The sequence below is a fragment of the Symphalangus syndactylus genome, chromosome 4, assembly GCF_028878055.3.
Source record: "Symphalangus syndactylus isolate Jambi chromosome 4, NHGRI_mSymSyn1-v2.1_pri, whole genome shotgun sequence".
NCBI classification, from domain to species: Eukaryota; Metazoa; Chordata; class Mammalia; order Primates; family Hylobatidae; genus Symphalangus; species Symphalangus syndactylus.
The window spans coordinates 100,568,546-100,592,284 of NC_072426.2; the positions used below are offsets into that span (position 1 = coordinate 100,568,546).

Sequence of the window (23,739 nt, forward strand, 5' to 3'; positions counted from 1 at the left end):
GGCGGAGGCTGCAGTAAGCTGAGATCAAGGCATTGCAATCCAGCCTGGGTGACAGAGCAAGACTTTGTCTAAACAAAAACAAAAAATTCTTTTTCTCAGAATAGCTACATTCATCTCATCATTATATAAAAGACTTACTAAAAATTAAAGCCTTGGATTTGACTCTAGGTAAAGTGCATGGAGAATAAACATGAATCATTATTTGTTTTAGTATATTATTAGTATAATAATTGAAACAGACTACTCCTATTCCTGCTTATGTGACATACTTGTTTTTGTTTTGTTTTTTTGAGACAGCATCTTGCTCTGTCACCCAGGCTGGAGTGTAGTGGCATGATCATGGCTCACTGCAACCTCTACCTCCTGGGCTTAAGCAATCCTCCCATTTCAGCCCCTCAAGTATGTGGGACTACAGGCAAGTGCCCTCATGTCCGGCTAATTTTTTAAATTTTTTGTAGAGATGAGATTTCGCTGTGTGACCTAGGCTGGTCTTGGTCTCCTTGGGCTCAAGTGATCCTCCTACCTCAGCATCCCGAAGTGCTGGGGTTAAAGGCATGAGCCACCATGCCAGGCCTGACATACTTGTTTAATTAAGAGAAGTAGGCAACAAAATAACTTATTAATATAATACATAGATGATTGAAGGGAATTTGTTTTGTTGACTGCTCTGTTTTTATACCGCCTAATAAAAGCATCTGGGATCTTTGTTTAATAACTTATTTTTCTTTTTCAGAGCTATCTATTTTTTATTTTGCCCTTAAAAAGTTCCTTTTTTTTTTTTTTTTTTTTTGCCACAAGCATTTAACTGTGAGGTATTTAGGAAAACCTAGTTTTTTTTTTTCTTCTAGAAACTTTTTGTCTCTGGGTGCTTTCCAGTTACTTTGTGCCATTTAGAGCAATGCCAGGCATTCATTTAATATTTTCATAAACATGGCATTTTTTTCGTATTTAAACATTTGAACTTTATTTTGATGAGTGAAGGGTTAGAAGAGATACACTACCTTTTTCCTTATTTAAGACCTTGCCTCTCTCACCCAGAAAATAATCATTAATACTGTATTTAAAATTCTGAACATCCTGTTTGAGGCAAAATATTTGCAGAATACTGCTTCTTTTGTATATTTTTCCAGAGATACTCTGTATATGCAAGCATGATTATTGTCTCTTATCTGCATAGGAATAGATATTAAAGGTATTATTACTCTAATATATTCATCATATTCTTAACTTTATGTTTAGACCCCTCGGAGACAGAAAAAACTCTTTTGCCGCTACCACGATGGAAACCGTAATCCTAAATTTATTCTGGCTCCAGCTAAACAGGAGGATGAATGGGACAAGCCTCGTATTATTCGCTTCCATGATATTATTTCTGATGCAGAAATTGAAATCGTCAAAGACCTAGCAAAACCAAGGGTAAATAATGTTTTCTTTCTTTCTCCTCAATTTACTGTACCTTTGTATCAATTTTTCTTTGTAAAAAAATAGGATAATTGATATACTAATAACGCCACAGATTTTTTAAAGATATTTTGCCTCAGCATAATGGAGTTACTAATGATGCTGTGTTTATGCCAGTTTTTCCATTTGTTATCAACACAAGTAACGTACCCTTCAACTGGGTTTTAGGCACTGAATTATGAAAATTATTGATGAGATTCTTGTTCACCATTAACAAATTTGTGTTTCACTGTCTTCCTGATAAACTTTTCTCTATATTTTGGAGTCTTTTAATCTCAGAGGCTACTCAAAGCCCAGCTTTTTCACTTCTGTATTTTTATGGAAAGAATACCATGGAAGTATTTTTATTCCCTTTTAGGCACATTGTTACTATTATAAAAAGATATAATTGGGCACAAGCATTATGTTAATTTGAAATGGTGATAGTTTTCTGACTTTAACCCACATAATTTCTCTTAAAAAGAATCTAACGTAAACCCAATCTATAAGCTTAGTGTTGAGCCATAAAAACTCTTTAGTGAGAATGTGGAAAAGACTACCCTTTATGCTCTTGTCTTTTCTCCCATCAGCTTGTTCTTAAAACATATTTGGTCTTCTTGATAGTAAAATACAAGCTGCCATCACTTTCATAAAGAGATTGTTGAATAAATTCTAGGCATGCTTTGCTGTCTTACTACACAGGAGTTGGCAGATTTTTTCCATAAAGGTCAATTTTAGGTATTTTTTAGGCTTTGGAGGCCATATGATCTCTGTCATGACTATTTAGTTCTGCCATTATAGTGCAAAAGCAGCTGAAGAAAATATGTAAATGAAAGAGTGTGGCTATATTACAGTAAAATTTTATTTCCAGTGACAGGCAGCAGGCTGAATTTGGTCTGTGGCCATAGTTTGTTGACCCTTATGATATCAAAGGTTTGAATTATCTGGATATCTATACTACAAAATGAAGTTAGAATTTCTTTTAGAGTTTTTCTGCTTCTCCAAATTGGTGGTGTTTTTTTTTGTTTTTTGTTTTTTGTTTTGGCCAAAGATTACATTATAAATGCAAAACACTGGTGTAACATTAATATGTATTATTGGTGCCATCCAAGGTAATTAATTCATTTCAACCTGGAGATCAAGTTATATTCTGGAGATTCCTCAATTTGTATTGTTTTTGATCAATAAATTTAATGGCAATAAAATTTCATGCTCTCACAACTTCAGAATCATCCTTCCATTAAAAAAAATTGAAATTATTATCTAGGCGGTCACCTCTTACTGTTTTTAACATTTATGAGCTCTTTTCCTCTGCCTTTGTTCTCAATCCAATATTATTTCACTGTGTATGTTAATGAGTGGATATCTTGAAGGGACAAAAGATTGACCTCAAAATGAATTTTAAACATTAACCTGTGCAAACAGTTCCATCACTAAAAAAAAATTAAAGGTTTTGTAATGGATCATTAATTGCAAATAGGCATTCTTTTTTTTTTTCCCCTTCTCTCTCCACCCCCAGATGGCCATTCTTTTAACTGTAAATTAGACTTCAAATTTTAGATATGTCTCTTTTTCTCACTGTCATGTCCTTTCACCATTGAAAGAAATTTAATTTCCAATCTCTTGTTTGTATGTCCTCCATCTATGCAAAACAAACAAAAAATTGAAAAAAAAAACCCCAAAAACCTAAAAAACTAACTGGCTTTCACTGCTCAGCACAAGGTGACTGGAAGTGTATGGAGTTATTTTCTCTTTTTAGCCTCCTTTGTAAAAACCCTGGAATTCTGACTGGTTGGGTAAATGTGATTCAGTTTTTTGTCTTGTAATGCAACTATTTTGATGGTTGGCTTCACAGCTGAGGCGAGCCACCATTTCAAACCCAATAACAGGAGACTTGGAGACGGTACATTACAGAATTAGCAAAAGGTAAGAGATGTGTATGCTGCATATTTTGTCCTCTAATGAGTGTTTTATACATCTTACAGGAATTATTCATTTAAGGGAAGTAGGTCATTTTCAGTCACCAGCTCAAGTCACCACCCTGTATATAAACAGGATAATGCATGGATAAACTGCTTTGTGTTTCACAGGTCTGTCTCCTTCACTAGAAGTTCTGTTTTTAATCTTTAATTGGTATGTTATTTTTAGGGAATTAATATGCTTTTTATCTTTCTTCAGATCAGGTGTCAAATATCCAGGAAGCGGCCTGATACTTGTTTTCTTTTTCCCTTTTGTTGCCAAAGGGGGAAATAAAGCAGCAGCCTCCTGAATCTGGGAGTAGTAGTTTTCACCTATGCAGTTTTCTCATATTCATAAATGCTGCGGTGATTCACATCCTCCTTCATGGTGATTATGTTGGCATTTGTTCATACATCTTGTAAAATACTATTGTTATTATGTAATAATCTGTATTCCTCCTGTTTGAGTTTTTTATTTAAAAAAATTCGCTGACTCAAAAGTTGGCAGTAGGAAGAACAGAGTTATGCTTCTGAGCTCAGTCTTCCAAAAATTAGTTGTAAACTTAGTTGCCTTTTACTTTGCTAGAGAGATTTTAAAAGTTTTATCTCAGTGAGAGGTTTAAAAAATGAATTTAAGGAGTCTACTATTTTTTTCAAAATATTTAAATAACTTCTAGATCTGAGAAAGTTTCTGTGAAACCCAGTGCTATAAATCATTTACATACAGCTTCAAATGATTTTTTTTTAAAAAAAGTGAAAGGACAATAAATCTACAACAAAAATCTGTCAACTCATTTTCTCTTGATTTGGAAGTGGCTGTTCTTACTGCCACCTTTCTAAATGTTTTTGTGGATTTGAGACCATTACCCACCATCCAGACCAATCTGAACCCTTCCAATCACCTGTGGCTTGGCAAAACAAAACAAAACAAAACAAAAAGCCCAAAATTGCCTGCTACTGGAGTAAGTCCTTGTCCTTTCTCTTTTTTTGTAGCTGAGCCGAGCTACAGTACATGACCCTGAGACTGGAAAATTGACCACAGCACAGTACAGAGTATCTAAGAGGTAAGGGAATAATGGAGAGAACTTTAGTCATATTTGGACCATTTCTTTCTTGGGAATCTAATTTTCTGAAAACTCATGATATAGTTTCTAAGACCTAGGTGGTTAGGCATAGATAGTTGATAATATCTGTGCTGGAGTTTTCATGATGGACTAATAAACACGGTTATGGGGTAGTTAATAGGGGTTTTCCAAAGTAACATCAACTTACATAATGTCTGTTGAGGCTCCCCGAACTTTGATTAGTGAAATGTGTTCTCATATTGAACTAAGAGAAGTTCCCAAATTCCCTTCATTAAACAAGGCCTCTTTTGGACTCTGCAGTAAAGCAGGGGTTTAAAAATCTCAGGGTCACCCAGTAGCTGCAGGTATTGTGTAAGTAAGTGCCTTGAATGACTATATAACAAAGCCTTTGCAAGTTCCTTGCTTTTAACAATGTTTAAAGAGAATCTTATTAGGTTATTAGTTGATTGATCACTAAAATAATTTTTTAAAAAGAGCTCACTGTGTAACTTAGAGCTCACAGAATTGGGTGACATTATAATAGAACTCCTTTTCCATCTACTTATGAAGGTTTCTCGGCTCTCATGAAAATAGAAATATCTTTGTGCTGACTTTTTATTCTAACAATTAGAATATTTATTTATCCACAGACACAATAACTAATGAAATATAACAAACATAAGCCCCATCCATCTCATTAGGAACATCTTAATACATTTTCACTTGTTTACTTGATAATGATTGTTTAGTCATGTTATTTAGATTAACAAATGTGAATAATAATTATAGTAACAATCCAGAAGATACTGTCTTTAACACAGCCTTTTTGTAGGTCTTTAACACAGGCTTTTTGTTTTAGGAAATTCATATTTTTGTTAACTGTATAAATATTTTTAATATAGAGAAGTATAATGTGATAAAAGATTTTCAGGCATAAAAATGTGTCACTGTAGGATGAGGTTTCTTAACCTTGTCAGTAGCACCATTGACATTTTGAGTCAGATAATGCTGGTTGTTGCGGGTTATCTTCAGCTTTGTAGGATGTTTAATAGCATCTGTGGTTCACTGGGTGCCAGTAGCACCCTTCCTTAAGTTGTGACAATCAAAAATGTCTCCAGACATTGTCAAATGTCCCCTGATAGGTAAAATCCCTACCACTACCTCTAGTGACTCCACCACTGTTGAGAATCACTGTTCTGGGATAAGAATGGAATGAAAATGTAACATCAAGAAAAAAAAAAGATGTAAAATGTCCAAGTATTAAAAAATATTTTGTTCACATATTTTAAGTGGATGATGGTGGATATCAAATCATTATGGTATTTAGATTCCAGTGGATACATTTTAAAGTAATCGTTTTTTAGGAATTACCAACGTTTTCAATATGACAGAATTCAATCATTCGAAACTAAATTTTGAAAAATTTTAGTTGTCAACTAAAAAAATTATGCAAAGGCAAACATAGATTTTAACAAGCATTTTAGGAGGTACTCAGAAATTTTGAAGATTACTGCTGTCTTCAAAAAGATAAAAAGATTAGGCCAGACCTAATGCATTGATTCAGCATTTCCTTTTTCTTTTTTGGGCAGAACCATATGTCTTTTATATATTAACCTTAAACGTTACTATACACGTCTTGGTTTCTTGTCTCTGCTGTATAACACCACCTGCCCTTTTGCCCCAGTAAGAGAAAAAGTTTTTTTCTTGCCTATCACTAGCTTCATAGCTGAGACCCCTATACCAAAAGACAGATTAACAAGAGAAAAGCATACAAATTTATTTAATACAAAATTTACATGACAAGAAGCCTTTAGAAATGAAGACCCCAGCCTGAGCAACATGGTAAAACCCCATCTCTACAAAAAATACAAAAAAATTAGCTAGGTATGGTGGCATGTACCTGTAGACCCAGTTACTTGGGAGGCTGAGGTGGGAGGATCACCTGAGCCTGAGGAGGTCGAGGCTACAGTGAACCATGAGCATGCCACTGCACTCCAGCCAGGGTGACAGAGTAAGATCCTGTCTCAAAAAAAAGAAAAGAAATAGAAAAAAATGAGAACCCAAAGAAACAGGGAAACCTGTGTATTTTTATGCTAGGTTTGATGAGTGGATAGTCATACAGAAGTATGACGAACAAAGGGGATATGATCTAATGGTAATAAACTGGGGGGAACTTAGCAAAGCCTGTTTGTTCAGATACTTCTTGGTATCTCTATGTCTCAGGATAAGGATGTTCCTTTCTTCCAGGTAGAGAGAGGATACTTCTGGATTGAAAGTGTTATATACTACTTTAGAGGAAGGTCAGATAATTTTTTTTTTTTTTTTTTTTTTTTTGAGACGGAGTCTCACTCTGTCGCCCAGGCTGGAGTGCAGTGGCGCGATCTTGGCTCACTGCAAGCTCCGCCTCCCGGGTTCACACCATTCTTCTGCCTTAGCCTCCTGAGTAGCTGGCACCCGCCACTGCCTGGCTAATTTTTTGTATTTTTAGTAGAGATGAGTTTCACCGTGTTAGCCAGGATGGTCTCGATCTCCTCACCTCGTGATCCGCCCGCCTCGGCCTCCCAAAGTGCTGGGATTACAAGCGTGAGCCACCGCGCCTGCCCCAGAGAATTCTTTTATGGCCTGCTTAAGGGGAAAAGAGTGGGAGAAGGTCAGAGAGACCTGCTTCTGCTCAAATGCTACAGTGCCATATTTTGGGGTAGAGTGTCCTGAACCCCATTAGAAGACATGAAGAAAATTTAAATTTGCCATAATATGATTTTCATTTTAATCACAGGAGCAATTACCCTTAAGGAACACTAATAGATAGTAAGGATTTGCAGAAACTAATTTGCATAGACATGTTTTGAGATACGATTTACAATGCTTCTGAACATTGTAATTAACTCGATTTTTACATTAAGCTAATTTTCCATTCTATTACAGAACCTAATTCATATCTACAAAAAAAACCCTTCTTTAAAAAAGAATAAAAATTAAACTGTTACAGATTTTATCAGATTATTGCATGGTTTTACACATTTTTTGTCATAAAGTTTGTAAATAGCTAAATTCTCTAGATTTGCATGCTTCTAGGAAGCATATAAAACAAGATTACGGCCAGGAGCGGTGGCTCACGCCTGTAATCCCAGCACTTTGGGAGGCCAAGGTGGGTGGATCACACGGTCAGGAGATCAAGACCATCCTGGCAAACATGGTAAAACCCCATCTCTACTAAAGATACAAAAATTAGCTGGGTGTGGTGGCGCACCTGTAATCCCAGCTACTCAGGAGGCTGAGGCAGGAGAATGGCTTGAACCCGGGAGGCAGAGATTGCAGTGAGCCGAGATTGCACCACTGCACTCCAGCCTGGCAACAGAGCAAGACTCCATCTCGAAAAAAAAAAAAAAAAAAAAAATTCATGAATTCAATGTTTTGGAAGACTGTTTTTTGGAAATTTTCTATGTACACAATGGCCCTTTTGAAGAAATATCTCGCCCACAGTCAATAGACTGTTGCCAAGAAATTAAAATAAATCATGTAGGAAAGTGATCTATACACTTAAAAAAACTAAATATTTCTAAACATTTCAAACCTATTTTTTAAATATTCTAGTTTTGTAGCTCCTAAGCAGTTTTATTGGATTTTTGAGAAAGGTACAACCATACTTAACATATTATAAATGATAGCAGAAGGTATTTAGCTACTAGCATTAGAAGGCCGGGCATGGTGGCTCATGTCTGTAATATCAGCACTTTGGGAGGCTGAGGCGAGAGGATGGTTTGAGCCCAGGAGCTTGAGACCAGCCTGGGTAGTATAGCTAGACCTTGTCTCTATTTACAAAAAATTAAGAAAAAAATTAGCTGAGAGTGATGGTGCACATCTATAGTCCCAGCTACCCAGGAGGCTTAGGTGGGTAGATCACTTGAGCCTGGGAAGCAGAGATTGCAGTGAGCTGAGATTGCACCACTGCACTCCAGCTTGGGTGACAGAGCAAAAACTCTGTCTCAAAAAAAAAAAAAAAAAATGGGTATCTCAGTTGCCAAATGGAAGAAACTTTGTTTTCTGATGTCAGTTAATTTAATCCCTTGTAGCCTGGGAACATCTGTATTTTGAATGATTTAGAAAGGAATTTCAAATATCTGTATTTAGAGAACTGTCTAAGTGATGACATCACCTTCAATGGAAGTAATAATTTGTTCCAGCATTTCAGCAAATAGAATTTTTTTGGCAAAATATTTTTGGAACTCTTTTACTATTTAAAAAACATAAAACAGGCTGGACGTGGTGGCTCATGCCTGTAATCCCAGCACTTTGGGAGGCCCAGGTGGGCGGATCATGAGGTCAGGAGATCGAGACCATTCTGGCTAACATGGTGAAACCCTGTCTCTACTAAAAATACAAAAAAATTAGCTGGGTGTGGTGGCGGGTGCCTGTGGTCCCAACTACTGGGGAGGCTGAGGCGGGAGAACGGCATGAATCCAGGAGGCGGAGCTTGCAGTGAGCTGAGATTGTGCCAGTGCACTCCAGCCTGGGCAACAGAGCGAGACTCTGTTTCAAAAAACAAACAAAACCAAAACCATAAAACAAAAAAGGTTTTTTTTGTTTGTTTGTTTTTTTTTTTTTTTTTTTTTTTTTTAGGAGGCAGAGTCTTGCTCTGTCATCTAGGCCTAAGTCCAGTGGCATGATCATAGCTCACTGCTCCCTCCAACTCCTGGGCAGAAGTGATCTTCCCACCTCAGTCTCCTGAGTAGCTGGAAATACAGGTGCACACCACCATGCTTGGATAATTTTTAATTTTTTTTTTTTTTGTAGAGACAGGGTCTCACTATATTGCCTAGGCTGGTCTCAAACTCCTGGGCTCAAGTGATCCTCCGACATCAGCCTCCCAGAGTATTGGTATTACAGGCACGAGCCATTGTATCCAGCCAAAAAAGGTTTTACTTATGTTACTGACCATCTGTTAACTTTTGGCAAGTCATCTCTGTCTTTTCTGCTATTAAAAAGCAAATAAAAACCCTAAGAATTTACTACAGCTTGTAAATGAAAAAGCTAATTTTGGCTAGATCAGAGAAATGGAATTTGAAGTTTTTGAAATGTAAACATTCAGTTTTGTGCTCTGAAAAGATAGTTAAGTGAACTCATAAAGTCTAGTTAAAGTAATATAAATAATGACCTATGCAAATAAACAATAATCTGTTTAGAGTGGTAGGAAAGCTTTTTTGATTCTGGTGCGGAAGTGATTTTCATTTTTTTACTCTGAAGTGATGATTTCCTACAATATGGTATTTATGATATCATAAATGTAACATGATATTTATATATGTATGTGTGTGTATTTATTTAATTTTACTTTATTTTCTTTTGGAGACAGGGTCTTACTCTGTCACCCAGGCTGGAGTGCAGTGGCACAATCATGGCTCACTACAGCCTCCACCTCCCAGGCTCAAGCAATCCTCCCACCTCAGCCTCCTGAGTAACTGGGGCTACGGGTGCACACCACCATGCCCAGCTAATTTTTGTATTTTTGTAGAGATGCGGTTTTGCTTTGTTGCACAGGCTGGTCTTGAACTCCTGGGCTCAAGTGATCATCTCACCTTGGCCTCCCAAAGTGCTGGGATTACAGGCATGAGCCACCATGTCTGGCCTTAAATATATCGTAAATATGATATTTAGGCTTAAGATTTTGTTTACTCTTGTTACTAAGGAGCAAATTAGTGTTAAAGTATAATATATATAAACAAATACAAAAAGTTTTGAGTGATTCAGCTTTTTTTTTTTAATGGCATAACTTTTAACAACACTGCCCTCTAATGGGTTGAACTGTGGTACTCAGACTGAGATAACTGAAATGAGTGGATGTATAGTGTTATTGCATAATTATCCCACTGTGAAGCAAAGGGACTGGATATATTCCCAGTCTAGATTATTAGCCTTTGTTAACCATCAGGCACCTAGAGAAGAATTATTGGAAATTTTGTCCTCTGTAACTGGCACTTTTGGGGTATGACTTATCTTTTGCCTTTGTAAAAAAAAAAAAAAAAATAGTGGTTTTAGATTCGCTAATCATAGAATATTCTTATGTGTGTGTCGGGTTAGAAGAAGAAGGTAGTGATCATGTTCAAATTATATTACTGACATTTTTCTTTGGAGCCTTCCTTACTCATATATTAGAAGTGTAGTTTTGCAGTGTGAGAATGTTGCTCCCTTACTCTGCGCATTCTAGTGATATTTTACAAAATCATAAAGTTTTTTTTTTTTTTTTTTTTTTTTAACAGCAGAAACTCAATAGGAAGAAAGCGTAGAAATGTTACTCTAATTGAACGCAGAGCTTTGGCCTCAGGTCCTGTCATTAAGGCCAAAAGGAAGATACTTTGGGCTATTTAATTTTTAATGAAAAAAAAGGACACATATAAAGTTATCGGAAGAAATAGTTCTTTTTTCTCCTGGCACTAAATTGTGTTTTATGGGGAAAAACACTGTATAATTAGTTGACATTTTCAATTACAGTTATACAAAAGATAAATGATCTTCAAATGATTTTTCCTATTAAATGCTATAACATTAAAAAAAAATCCCAACTCAGTTAAAGCACTGAGTACTAGAAAGAAAAACCTCTGGATTTCTTATGATTTAATCTAACACAGGAATAAGACTTCCAGGTCCTAGAAGAATGGACAGTTAACATACATTATAGTATAATGGTCTCCACTGAATTTTTAGTAATGTTATAGTGTAAATTCAGAGCTGAGTTTTTAGATAGCCTAATATGTCTATATAATGTCACTGAAGACAGATTAGCAGTAATTGTTAAGGATGGGATCCAGATGAGTAACTTGAAGATAGTTCTTAAACTAAGGAAAGTCTTAATATATTTTGGGCCAGGTGTGATGGCTCACACCTGTAATTCCAGCACTTTGGGAGGTCAAGGCAGGTAGATTGCTTGAGCTCAGGAGTTTGAGACCAGCCTGGGCAACATGGTGAAATCTCATCTCTACAAAAAATACAGAAATTAGCCGGGCTTGGTGGTGCATGCCTGTAGTTCCAGTTACTCCGGAGGCTGAGGTGGGAGGATTGCCTGAGCCCGGGAGGTAGAAGTTGCAGTAAGTCGAGATAGCGTCACTGCACTCTAGCCTGGGTGACAGAACCAGACTCCATCTCAAAAAAAAGAAGTGTTACTATATTTTGGAAGGGATTTTACATGAAAGTCAAATTAAATGAAATAACTTCCCATGCATCAGTAGAATTCATTTGCCTCTGTAGTGACTACAACAGAACTACAATTAAGATGACAGGTTGACAGTTTTTGTTTTTTTTTTTTTTGAGACGGAGTCTCGCTCTGTCGCCCAGGCTGGAGTGCAGTGGCATAATCTCGGCTCACTGCAAGCTCCACCTCCCGGGTTCACGCCATTCTCCTGCCTCAGCCTCTCCGAGTAGCTGGGACTACAGGCGCCCGCCACCACGCCCGGCTATTTTTTTGTATTTTTAGTAGAGACGGGGTTTCACCGTGGTCTCGATCTCCTGACCTCGTGATCCGCCCGCCTCGGCCTCCCAAAGTGCTGGGATTACAAGCATGAGCCACCGCGCCCGGCCCTGACAGTTTTTTTTTTTTTAAACTACAACGAACATTGGCTTTAACTGCTAAGCCTCAAACCCTTCATTGAGATTTTTTTTTTTTTTTTTTTTGAGACGGTGTTTTGCTCTTGTTGCCCAGACTCAAGTGCAATGGCATGATCTCGGCTCGCTGCAACCTCTGCCTCCTGGTTCAAGCGATTCTCCTGCCTCAGCCTCCCAAGTAGCTGGGGTTACAGGTGTGCACCATCACACCTGGCTAATTTTGTATTTTTAGTAGAGGTGGGGTTTCACCACGTTGGTCAGGCTGGTCTCGAACTCCTGACCTCAAGAGATCACCTGCCTCAGCCTCCCAAAATGCTGGGATTACAGGCGTGAGCCACTGCGCCTGGCCGAGATATGTTATGATATAACAAGAAGTGCAAATAAAAACTTAAAAAATTTAAACCATTAAAATATTTTTGCCTTGCTAAGATTGACAAAGAATAAAAGGATTGAAACTGGCAAGGGTTTTATGAAATGGGTAGGTGTAAATCATTGCAACTGTTTTGGAGGGAAATTTGACATTTATCAAAATGTAAAAGTCATTTAGCAATTCCACATCTAGGAATTTATCGTAGAGATACTCCCACAAGTGTGCAAAGATACAGATACAGCATTTTGTTATAATATTGTTTATAATAGAGAAGAATTAGAAATAACCTATTATTTAACCAGTACTTAATTGGTAGACTTTCATGGCCATTCCTGGAATTAAAGGTTTGTGGTGGTGGTCTGTTGTTTTTTTAAGAGATGAGGTCTCATTCTGTTGCCAAGCCTGGAGTGTAGTGGTGTGGGCATAGCAACCTCAAACTCCTGGGCTCAAGCAATCCTCCTGCCTCAGCCTCTAAGTAGCTGAAACTATAGGCATGTGCCACCACACCTTGCTCATTGTTTATTTTTATTTTTATTTTTTTGTAAAGACAGGGTCTCGCTATGTTTCCCAGACTGGTCTTAAACTCCTATCCCCAGACGATCCTCCCGCCTTGGCTTCCCAAAGTGCTGGGAGGTTATTAGACTTTTTTTTTTTTTTTTCTAAAAGCAGTAGTTTAAAAGGCAGTGAGGAATGGGAATATAAAGTGGTGTCACTGCTGTGGAATATAGTCTGCCAGCTCCTCGAAAAGTTTAGGGTTACCGTGTGATCCAGCAATTCTACTTCTAGGTACATACCCAAAATAATTTAAAGCAAGGAGTCAGATACTTGCACACCAATGTTCATAACATCATTTATTCACTATAGCCCAAGGTTAGAAGCAACCCAAATGTCCATCAACAAATGAATGGATAAACATGTGGTATATATAGATAACAGAATATTCTTCCGCCTTAGGAAACGAAATTCTGATACCCTGCTTATAACATGGATGAACCTTGAAAACATGTTGGCTGGGTGTGGTGGCTCACACCTGTAATCTTAGCACTTTGGGAGGCTGAGGCAGGCAGATTGCCTGAGTCCAGGAGTTTGACACCAGCCTGGTCACCATGATGAACCCCCATCTCTACTAAAAATACAAAAAACTATGGTGGTGCACACCTGTAGTCCCAGCTACTTGGGAGGCTGAGGTGGAAGAGTAACCTGAGCCCCGAAGGTTGAGGCTGCAGTGAGCCAAGATTGCATCACTGCACTCCAGCCTGGGCAACTGGAGTTGAGACCCTGTCCCAAAAAAAAAAAAAAAACACGTATTAAGTGAAATAAGCTAGAATTGACAAATATTATATGATTATTCTTATAGGAGATACCTAGAATAGGCAAATCCATACAGATGGAACGTAGAATAGAGGGTTACCAGGGGTTGTGGGGAGGGAGAGATGGGAGTTGTTATTCAATGGGTACAGTTTTCTGTTTGATTTTGATGAAAAAGTTCTGGAAATGGATAGTGCTGATGGTTGCAAGGTATTATAAATGTACTTAACACCAGTGAATTGTACACTTAAAATAATTAAAATGGTAAAATTTCTGTTACATATATTTTACCATAATTTAAAAAGTAGTCTAAATGGCTAATTTTATGTTACATGTATTTTACCACAAATTTTCATTTTTTTAGAGATAGGTTCTCATTCTGGGGCCCAGGCTGGAGTGCAGTGGTGTGATTGTAGCTCCCTGCATCCTTGAACTCCTGGGCTTAAGTAATCCGCTTCAGCCTCATGAGTAGCTAGGATTACACAGGCACACGCTACCATGCCTGGCTAATTTTTTAACTTTTTTTGTGGAGACAGGGTCTTGCTAGGTTGTCCAGACTGGTCTTGAACTCAAGCGATTTTCCTGCCTTGGCTTCCCAAAGTGCTGGGATTACAGATTTGAACCACTGTGCCCATCCTGTTTAACTTTCATGATGTTATTCTTTGAAGCACAAAAGGTTTTTATTTGGATAATGTCCCGTTTATTTATTCCTTTTGTTGCCTGTACTTTTGATGTCATAGCTAAACAACATTGCTTAGTCCAATGTCACAAAGATTTGCTCCTGTGTTTTCTTCCCACGGTTTTTATAATTTTAGCTTTTACATTTAGGTCTTTGATCCATCTTGAGTAATTCTTTTTAATATAATGTGAAGCAGAGGTCCAGAGCTTCTTTCTTTGCATGTAGATAACCAGTGTCCCATGACCATTTGTGGAATGTAGCAAGCATTTCTTGCTTTTGCAGTTTTAAAGGAGTAAAGTGAAAGACTGGAGTGGTAATTTGCTAGAATGGCTAAAGTGAAGGTATTTTTCTTGGTAGCAGGAGACTTCAGTAAGCAAGCATTGACAAGGAGGAGATTAAACATAAAAGGGAGGCAATAACTGCTGGAGTAAGGCATCTAGAGTTGGAAAGGATAGAATCAAAAGCATAGATAGAAAGTCTGCCTCTATAAGGCCAAAGGACGATGATTCCACCAAAGTACAAGAGGAAAAGATAAGACTAGATATTTAAAAGTTGTTGGTAGCAGGGAGGGAAGTTGAAGATATCAGAAGACATGTTCTCTGTGGGTGATAGGTTCCAGGATGGAATAGGAACAGTTTGTTCATGAGGCATTTAGTTCGAAGCTTTATTAGAATACTTTTCCAATTTAGCATTGCAATTACCTGTAAAAATCAAGTCAGTAGTTGGCTGGTTGCTTATAAAGTTCAGACATCCATCAAATTGTGCCAGGCAGGAAAGACAGGTACATTGATATATACCAGATCAGGTCTACCAGGAACTTCGGCAGAATTAGAAGAAAAAAATTCTTAATATACTTAATCAGCTATATTCTTTACAACAATAACACTTTGATTCTTCCCATTTTTGCTACACTGAGGAATTCTGTAATACTCAGCCAGTCCCAAAAATCTTGCAAGATATCACCAAGCAAATAATTTTAGTAACATAGGATAAATCTTAGATTCATCTAAGAATCCACCCTGTTTGTCTTGTTAGTTTCATGTTGGGATTAGTAAAAACTTCTTTCTTCTCCATGTCTTTCTCTTGTTAAAGAAAAACCCACACACTCTCTCTTGCTCTCTCTCACACTTTGCTCGCTTCCTTTGTCTGTCTGTGGAAGCTTTGGCTTTGTCTGGCAGTGGGAGAGGTAAAGGAAAGCTCCACTAAAGAAGTGGTAACTAAGGTGATATCCAAAGTCTTAATTTTGCAAATTGAAAAAGAATATTCTGGGCAGAGGGAAGAGCATATGCACTAGCCTTAGGGCTAGAGGAAATACATTCTTGAGGAAATGTTGCTGCGGTCCTGAGAGGGAGGCAGAATATAGTGTTGGAGGCTGTAAATTAGGAGACCAAGACAAAGCAGCCTGAGACACTGGAGGAATTCCTGGAGAATGAGTGTTTGAGAGAGTTTCCAAAAGGATGAGTGTTGTCACAAATGTTACCAAAGGAATAAATAAAATGAGAATAGAAAAATGTCATTAGATTTAGAAGCACAATAGGGCTATGGGTAAGATTAGCAAGAGCAATTTTGAGGGAGTGATATAAGTGACTAAAATTAGATTACAGTGGGTTCAGAGATTAGGAATCTGACAAAGTTAGCTTGCAGAGGGAAAAGAAAGATTGGTAGCTGGAGGGATATACAGATTTGGGGAAATAATTTTTAATTGTAAAGGAGTTTATTTGCTCTATGAAGTAGGAGATACATTATCTACTGACTGAAGGGAGAGGCTGAAGTCAGTTAGGGTACAGAGTGGAAGAGGAAGTAAATGTGAAGAGCCCATTTGAAGTTGGTATTCATGAATTTTTAGGGGAACATATCTGCCCTATTTCATGACTTTCTCCAGTAGGATTTGGTGACAGAGATATAAGCTTGGAGAAAAGAGATTCATCCAGGATTGTTTCTGCCAGACAGTTGAGTTTAGGCATTTAGAAAGAATGTTGTTAAAATGGTGAACTATGGAATCAAATCTCAGTGAGAGGAGAAGTGAAGAAAGCGAAGGACTGACTGGTTAAAAGCATATGTGAAAAAGGGATATAGCTGAATTTGGGAGTACCATTTAAAATTGAGATATACTTCCCGTATCATAAAATTCACGCTTTTAAAGCGTGCATTTCAGTGGTTTTTAGCCTTGTGCAACTATAACCAGTATCTAATTCCAGAACATTTTTGTCACTCAAAAAAAATCCTGTATCCATTAGGAGTCATTTCCCATTTCCCCCAGCCCCATCCCCTGGCAACCACTAATCTATTTTCTATTGTCTATTGATTTGCCTATTCTGTATATTTCATAGAAGTGGCATTATATAACATGTGGCCTTTGTGTCTGGCTTCTTTGACTTAATATGATGTTCCATCCATGTTGCAGCATGTATGTAGAGACAGGGTCTCACTCTGTCGCCCAGGTTGGAATGCAGTGGTGTGATCATAATTCACTGCAGCCTCAAACTCCTATGCTCAAGCGGCTCTCTTGCCTCAGCTGCCAGAGTAGCTGGAATTACAGGTGCATGCCACCATGCCCAGCTAATTTTTTAAATGTTTTGTAGAGTTGAGGTCTCACTGTGTTGCCCAGGCTGGTCTCAAACTCCTGGCCTCAAGTGACCTTTCCACCTCGGCCTCCCAAAGTGCTGGGATTACAGGCATGAGCCACTGTGCCTGGCCAGTACTTTATTCCTTTTTGTGACACAATAATATTCCAGTTTATAGACGTATCATGTTTTATGTATCCATTGATAAATTGATGGATATTTGGGTTGTTTCTACTTTTTGGCTATTATATGTAATGATGCCATAAAAAATTCTGTACAAGTTATTGTATGGACATAAGATTTAATTTCTCTTGGATATATACCTAGAAGTAAATTGCTGGGTCATGTGGTAACTGTCTTTAGCATTTTGAGCAACTACCAAACTGTTTTCCAAAGTGGCTGCCCCTTTTACATTACCATCAGCAATGTATGAGGGCTCCAGTTTCTTCACATCCTTACCAACACCTGTTATTGTCCATTAGGTGTGTTTGGGTACCTTTTCAAAACTTAAGCAGTAAACAGAATTTTTTTCTTATAAAATATTAGCATTATGTAGCTGAGGCTAAAGACCTCATGACTTCCACCATAGTCAGTTCCTATACCTTACCTGGAAGGAACGTTGTTTTGTTTGGTATGGTTTTTTAAAGAATTTTTTGAAGTCCTCGATGTAGGTGGCTTTCCATATAGCCTCCTTACATTAATCCAACAGTTTTCATAGAAGCGTTATAATAAATTTGATTAGTTTTTTCCTTCCCAACCTCTAACAGTAGAATGTGACATCTTTAAAAAATTACAGTATCTGTTAATAAAGATGATACTAAGCAAGAAAATGAACTAAATGCCTTCAGTAAAGGTTTATTGTCCTATATATTAAATATTATGGCTTTAAACATAATAGCTATTAGTCTCCATGTAATGAAACATTATCAATAAAACTAATATTCCTCTTATTCTTAGTGCCTGGCTCTCTGGCTATGAAAACCCTGTGGTGTCTCGAATTAATATGAGAATACAAGATCTAACAGGACTAGATGTTTCCACAGCAGAGGAATTACAGGTAGGTAATCACATTATCCTTAAGTCATTTTTACACTTCAAGAGATGCTTCAGAGATTTCCTGACACTGAACAGGCAGTCCTCAATTTGCATGATAGTTTGGGACCTTAAAAAGTGACCCTGTATAAGCTGCAACCATGCAAAGTGATTTTAATAATGGGAAAAATTGTGATTGTTCTGTGACTTTTAAATTTCTTGTCAAAATGTGAAAACTCTTACTGTTGAGTATAGATGTCTAGGGAAATGAAAAATATATATCACTAATTCTTACTAAGTACACTGTAATTTTTTTTTCTATCCCCCAGGCCTCAGTTTGCCTGTCAAGTGGCCAGGATGGATTTTAAAAAATAGTTTTTTTTTTCTTTTTATTTATTTATTTTTAAGCAAATAGTTTTCCTTTATTTGTAATAGTGAAACCCAGGACTGACTTTTTTCATCACTTCTCTTTTTCTGTTACTTTTATATCTATAAATCATTTGTCATCAAAAGCAGCTGTCCCAAAATAATTCTTCACTCTGTCATAATCACAACTTGACTTAAAATATCTGTAGTAAACAGATATATATATAGGAATGTTAGTTATAGGGAATAAAGATAAAATCAATATATAATAATCTCATTTGGTTTCAATAGTAAAAAAAAAAATAAGCATAGGCCTATAAACCAAAGAAACAGCTTAGTCTTCCCCTTTGTCAGCGTTATTTACTATTCCTTAGTCTTTTCCTGTAGAAAAATACTTTTTAAAATATTTGAGTTCCCTTTTCTGTATTAGATTTTTTTTTGAAGTTATCAAAATGCACTAAAAAACCAATGCCTTTATTATAGCCTTTCTGGTTGCAGATTATTTTTTTTTTTTTTTTTTTTTTGAGATGGAGTCTGGCTGTGTGGCCCAGGCTGGAGTGCAGTGACATAATCTTGGCTCACTACAACCCCTGTCTCCTAGTTCAAGCGATTCTCCTGCCTCAGCCTCCCAAGTAGCTGGGATTACAGGCATGCGCCACCACACTGAGCTAATTTTGTATTTTTAATAGAGATGGGGTTTCACTATGTTGGCCAGGCTGGTCTTGAACTCCTGACCTCAAGTGATCCACCTGCCTTGGCCTCCCAAAGTGCTGGGATTACAGGCGTGAGGCACTGTGTCTGGCCTGGTTGCAAAATTCTAAGACAGATGCAGTCAATATGCAGCTCATAAATTCATTAGAAAGGTGATACTTTTGCTTCTTTTCAACCTTTTTTGTTTTTGTTTTTCTTTTTTTTTTTTTGAGACAGTCTCACTGGAGTGCAGTGGTGCAATCTTGGATCAGTGCGACCTCTGCTTCCTGGGCTCAAGTGATTCTCCTGCCTCAGCCTCCCAAGTAGCTGGGACCACAGGCACATGCTGCCATGCCTAGCTAATTTTTGTATTTTTAGTAGAGATAGGGTTTCACCATGTTGGCCAGGCTGGTCTTGAACTCCTGGCCTCAAGTAATCTGCCTGCCTTGGCATCACAAAGTGTTGGGATTATAGGCATGAGCCACTGTGCCTGGCCTCTTTTCAACTTTAAATAATAAACTGTTGTCCGGGTCTGGTGGCTCATGCCTGTAATCCCAGCACTTTGGGAGGCCAAGCCAGGTGGATCACCTGAAGTTAGGAGTTCGAGACCAGCCTGACCAACATGGAGAAACCCCGTCTCTAGTAAAAAATACAAATAAATTAGCCGGGCGTGGTGGCGCATGCCTGTAATTCCAGCTACTTGGGAGGCTGAGGTAGGAGAATTGCTTGAACCCAGGAGGTGGAGGTTGCAGTGAGCTGAGATTGTGCCATTGCCCTCCAGCCTGGGCAATGAGAGTGAAACTCTGTCTCAGAAATAAATAAATAAATAAACTGTTAATTTATCAGAAGACCAAAATGTATTCTTAAAGGCAGTTAATTCCCTTTTTCTAATTAAGTTTTAAAAATGTATTTTGTGTGTGTGTGTGTGTGTGTGTGTTTTACAGTGACACAGTTTGATGCCATCCTACTCCATCTTTGTCAGAACACATGGTCTTCTGTTTTTTTTTTCTATCTCAAAAATATGAAAACTTTTATTTATAGCACTTGCAGTTTTTTAAAAGTGAGATTCATAAAACTGTTTTCACCCAACACGCTGAATCCTACGGTCATGACTTGGCATGAAAAACAGCAACCCACTCAGTCCAGTAACACTGTGCCTTCCCCTGTGATGCAAACCTGCCAGGTTTATTCAGTGTTTGACCGTTGTTCAGTACTCATCCAACAACATTTTTGATACATGTGGTGTGCTAAATGTTGGGAATACAAACCCGAATAAGGTATCGTCCTAATTCCTGCCTAATGGTTTTCCTGGGTTTCACTGGCTATGATTTCTGATTCCTCCCTCCCTCCGTCCTTCCTGTCCTTCCTCCGTTCCTCCCTTCCTTCCTCCCTCTCTCTGTCCCTTCCTTCCTTCCTTCCTGCCATGTTTGCTTGCTTGCTTCCTTCCTTCCCTTCCCGCCTTCCCTCCATCCATCCATCTTTCCCTCCTTTCCTTTCTTTCTTCTTCTCTCTCTTCCTCCCTCCCACCCTCTTCTTTACTTTCTTCCTTCCTCCCTCCCTCCCCCCCTCCCTGCCTCCCTTCTTTCCTTTCTTTCTTCTTTCCCTCCCTTTTTTTTTTATACTTTAAGTTCTAGGGTACATGTGCACAACATGCAGGTTTGTTACATAGGTATACATGTGCCATGTTGGTTTGCTGCACCCATCAACTCATCATTTACATTAGGTATTTCTCCTAATGCTATTCCTCCCCCAGCCCCCCACCCTCCGACAGGCCCCGGTGTGTGATGTTCCCTGCCCTGTGTCCAAGTATTCTCATTGTTCAATTTCCACCTGTGAGTGAGAACATGTGCTGTTTGGTTTTCTATCCTTGTGAGAGTTTGCTGAGAATGATGGTTTCCAGCTTCATCCATGTCCCTGCAAAGGACATGAACTCATCCTTTTTTATGGCTGCATAGTATTCCATGGTGTACATGTGCCACATTTTCTTAATCCAGTCTATCATTGATGGACATTTGGGTTGGTTCCAAGTCTTCGCTATTGTGAATAGTGCCACAGTAAACATATGTGTATATGTGTCTTTATAGTAGCATGATTTATAATCCTTTGGGTATTTACCCAGTAATAGGATTGCTGGGTCAAATGGTATTTCTACTTCTAGATCCTTGAGAAATCGCCATACTGTCTTCCACAATGGTTGAACTAATTTACACTCCCACCAACAGTGTAAAAGTGTTCCTGTTTCTCCACATCCTCTCCAGCATCTGTTGTTTCCTGACTTTTTAATGATGGCCATTCTAACTGGCATGAGGTGGTATCTCATTGTGGTTTTGCTTCGCATTTCTCTTATGACCAGTGATGATGAGCATTTTTTCATGTGTCTGTTGGCTGCATAAATGTCTTTTTTTGAGAAGTGTCTGTTCATATCCTTTGCCCACTTTTTGATGGGGTTGTTTGTTTTTTTCTTGTAAATTTAAGTTCTTTGTAGATTCTGGATATTAGCCGTTTGTCAGATGGGTAGATTGCAGAAATTTTCTCCTATTCTGTAGGTTGCCTGTTCATTCTGATGGTAGTTTCTTTTGCCATGAAGAAGCTCTTTAGTTTAATTAGATCCTACCATTTGTGTATTTTGGCTTTTGTTCCCATTGCTTTTGGTGTTGTAGTCATGAAGTCCTTCCCCATGCCTATGTCCTGAATGGTATTGCCTAGGTTTTCTTCTAGGGTTTTTATGGTTTTAGGTCTAACATTTAAGTCTTTAATCCATCTTGAATTAATATTTGTATAAGGTGTTAAGGAAGGGATCCAGTTTCAGCTTTCTACATATGGCTAGCCAGTTTTCCCAGTACCATTTATTAAATACGGAATCCTTTCCCCATTTCTTGTTTTTGTCAGGTTTGTCAAAGATCAGATGGTTGTCGATGTGTGTTGTTATTTCTGAGGCCTCTGTTCTGTTCTATTGGTGTATCTCTCTGTTTTGGTACCAGTTACCATGCTGTTTTGGTTACTGTAGCCTTGTAGTATAGTTTGAAGTCAGGTAGCATGATGCCTCCTGCTTTGTTGTTTTGGCTTAGGATTGTCTTGGCTATGTGGGCTCTTTTTTGGTTCCATATGTGTAGGGCCCAGCCCCACAGGGTTGGTGGGTCTTTCCCCATGTACGGAGACAAGAGAGTGTAGAAATAAAGACATAAGACAAAGAGATAAAAGAAAAGGCAGCTGGGCCCGGGGGATCACTACCACCAAGTCGTGGAGACCAGTAGTGGCCCCAAATGCCAGGCTGCCCTGATATTTATTGGATACAAGACAAAGGGGCAGGATAAGGAGAGTGAGCCATCTCCAATGATAGGTAAGGCCACATGGGTCACGTGTCCACTGGACAGGGGGCCCTTTCCTGCCTGGCAGCCGAGGCGGAGAGAGAGAGGAGACAAAGAGAGAAACAACTTACACCATTATTAGAGACTTTTAGTACTTTCACTAATTTGCTACTGCTATCTAGAAGGCAGAGCCAGGTGTACAAGATGGAACATGAAGGCGGACTAGGAGCGTGACCACTGAAGCACAGCATCACAGGGAGATGGTTAGGCCTCCGGATAACTGCGGGTGAGCCTGACTAATGTCAGGCCCTCCACAAGAGGTGGAGGAGTAGAGTCTTCTCTAAACTCCCCTGGGTAAGGGAGACTCTCTTTCCTGGTCTGCTAAGTAGCGGGTGTTTTTCCTTGACACTTACGCTACCGCTAGACCACGGTCCGCCTGGCAACGGGTGTCTTCTCAGATGCTGGCATTACCGCTAGACCAAGGAGCCCGCTGGTGGCCCTGTCTGGGCATAACAGAAGGCTCGCACTCTTGTCTTCTGGTCACTCCTCACTATGTCCCCTCAGTTCATATCTCTGTATGGCCTGGTTTTTCCTAGGTTATGATTATAGAGCGAGGATTATTATAATATTGGAATAAAGAATAAGTACTACTAATGATTAATTATATTCATATATAATCATATCTAAGATCTATATCTGGTGTAACTATTCTTGTTTTATATTTTATTATACTGGAACAACTCGTGTCCTTGGTCTCTTGCCTTGGCACCTGGGTGGCTTGCTGCCCACACATGTGAACTTTAGATTTTTCCAATTCTGTGAAGAAAGTCATTGATAGCTTGATGGGGATGGCATTGAATCTATAAATTACCTTGGGCAGTATGGCCATTTTCACAATATTGATTCTTCCTATCCATGAGCATGGAATGTTCTTCCATTTGTTTGTGTCCTCTTTTATTTCGTTGAGCAGTGGTTTGTAGTTCTCCTTGAAGAGGTCCTTCACATCCCTTGTAAGTTGGATTCCTAGGTATTTTATTCTCTTTGTAGCAGTTGTGAATGGGAGTTCACTCATGATTTGGCTATCTGTTTGTCTGTTATTGGTGTATAGGAATGCTTGTAATTTTTGCACATTGATTTTATATCCTGAGACTTTGCTGAAGTTGCTTATCAGCTTAAGGAGATTTTGGGCTGAGACGATGGGGTTTTCTAAATATACAATCATGTCATCTGCAAACAGGGACAATTTGACTTCCTCTTTTCCTAATTGAATACCCTTTATTTCTTTCTCTTGCCTGATTACCCTGGCCAGAACTTCCAACACTATATTGAATAGGAGTGGTGAGGGAGGGTATCCTTGTCTTGTG

General features: G+C 38.4%; 1 protein-coding gene across 4 annotated transcripts in view; it reads left to right on the top strand.

Moving 5' to 3' along the window:
* P4HA1 (prolyl 4-hydroxylase subunit alpha 1) overlaps positions 1–23,739 on the top strand; it is a 94,745-nt gene that overhangs the window by 53,370 nt on the left and 17,636 nt on the right. For 2 of the 4 annotated variants that reach the window (XM_055275807.2, XM_055275809.2), the window contains exons 8-10: positions 1,240–1,416; positions 4,392–4,462; positions 17,937–18,036. In XM_055275807.2, coding sequence (XP_055131782.1) covers positions 1,240–1,416; positions 4,392–4,462; positions 17,937–18,036 — 348 coding nt within the window. Of the gene's footprint in view, positions 1–1,239; positions 1,417–3,295; positions 3,367–4,391; positions 4,463–17,936; positions 18,037–23,739 lie in introns of all 4 variants that reach the window. The other 2 variants (XM_055275808.2, XM_063637577.1) reach the window with 1 other exon arrangement.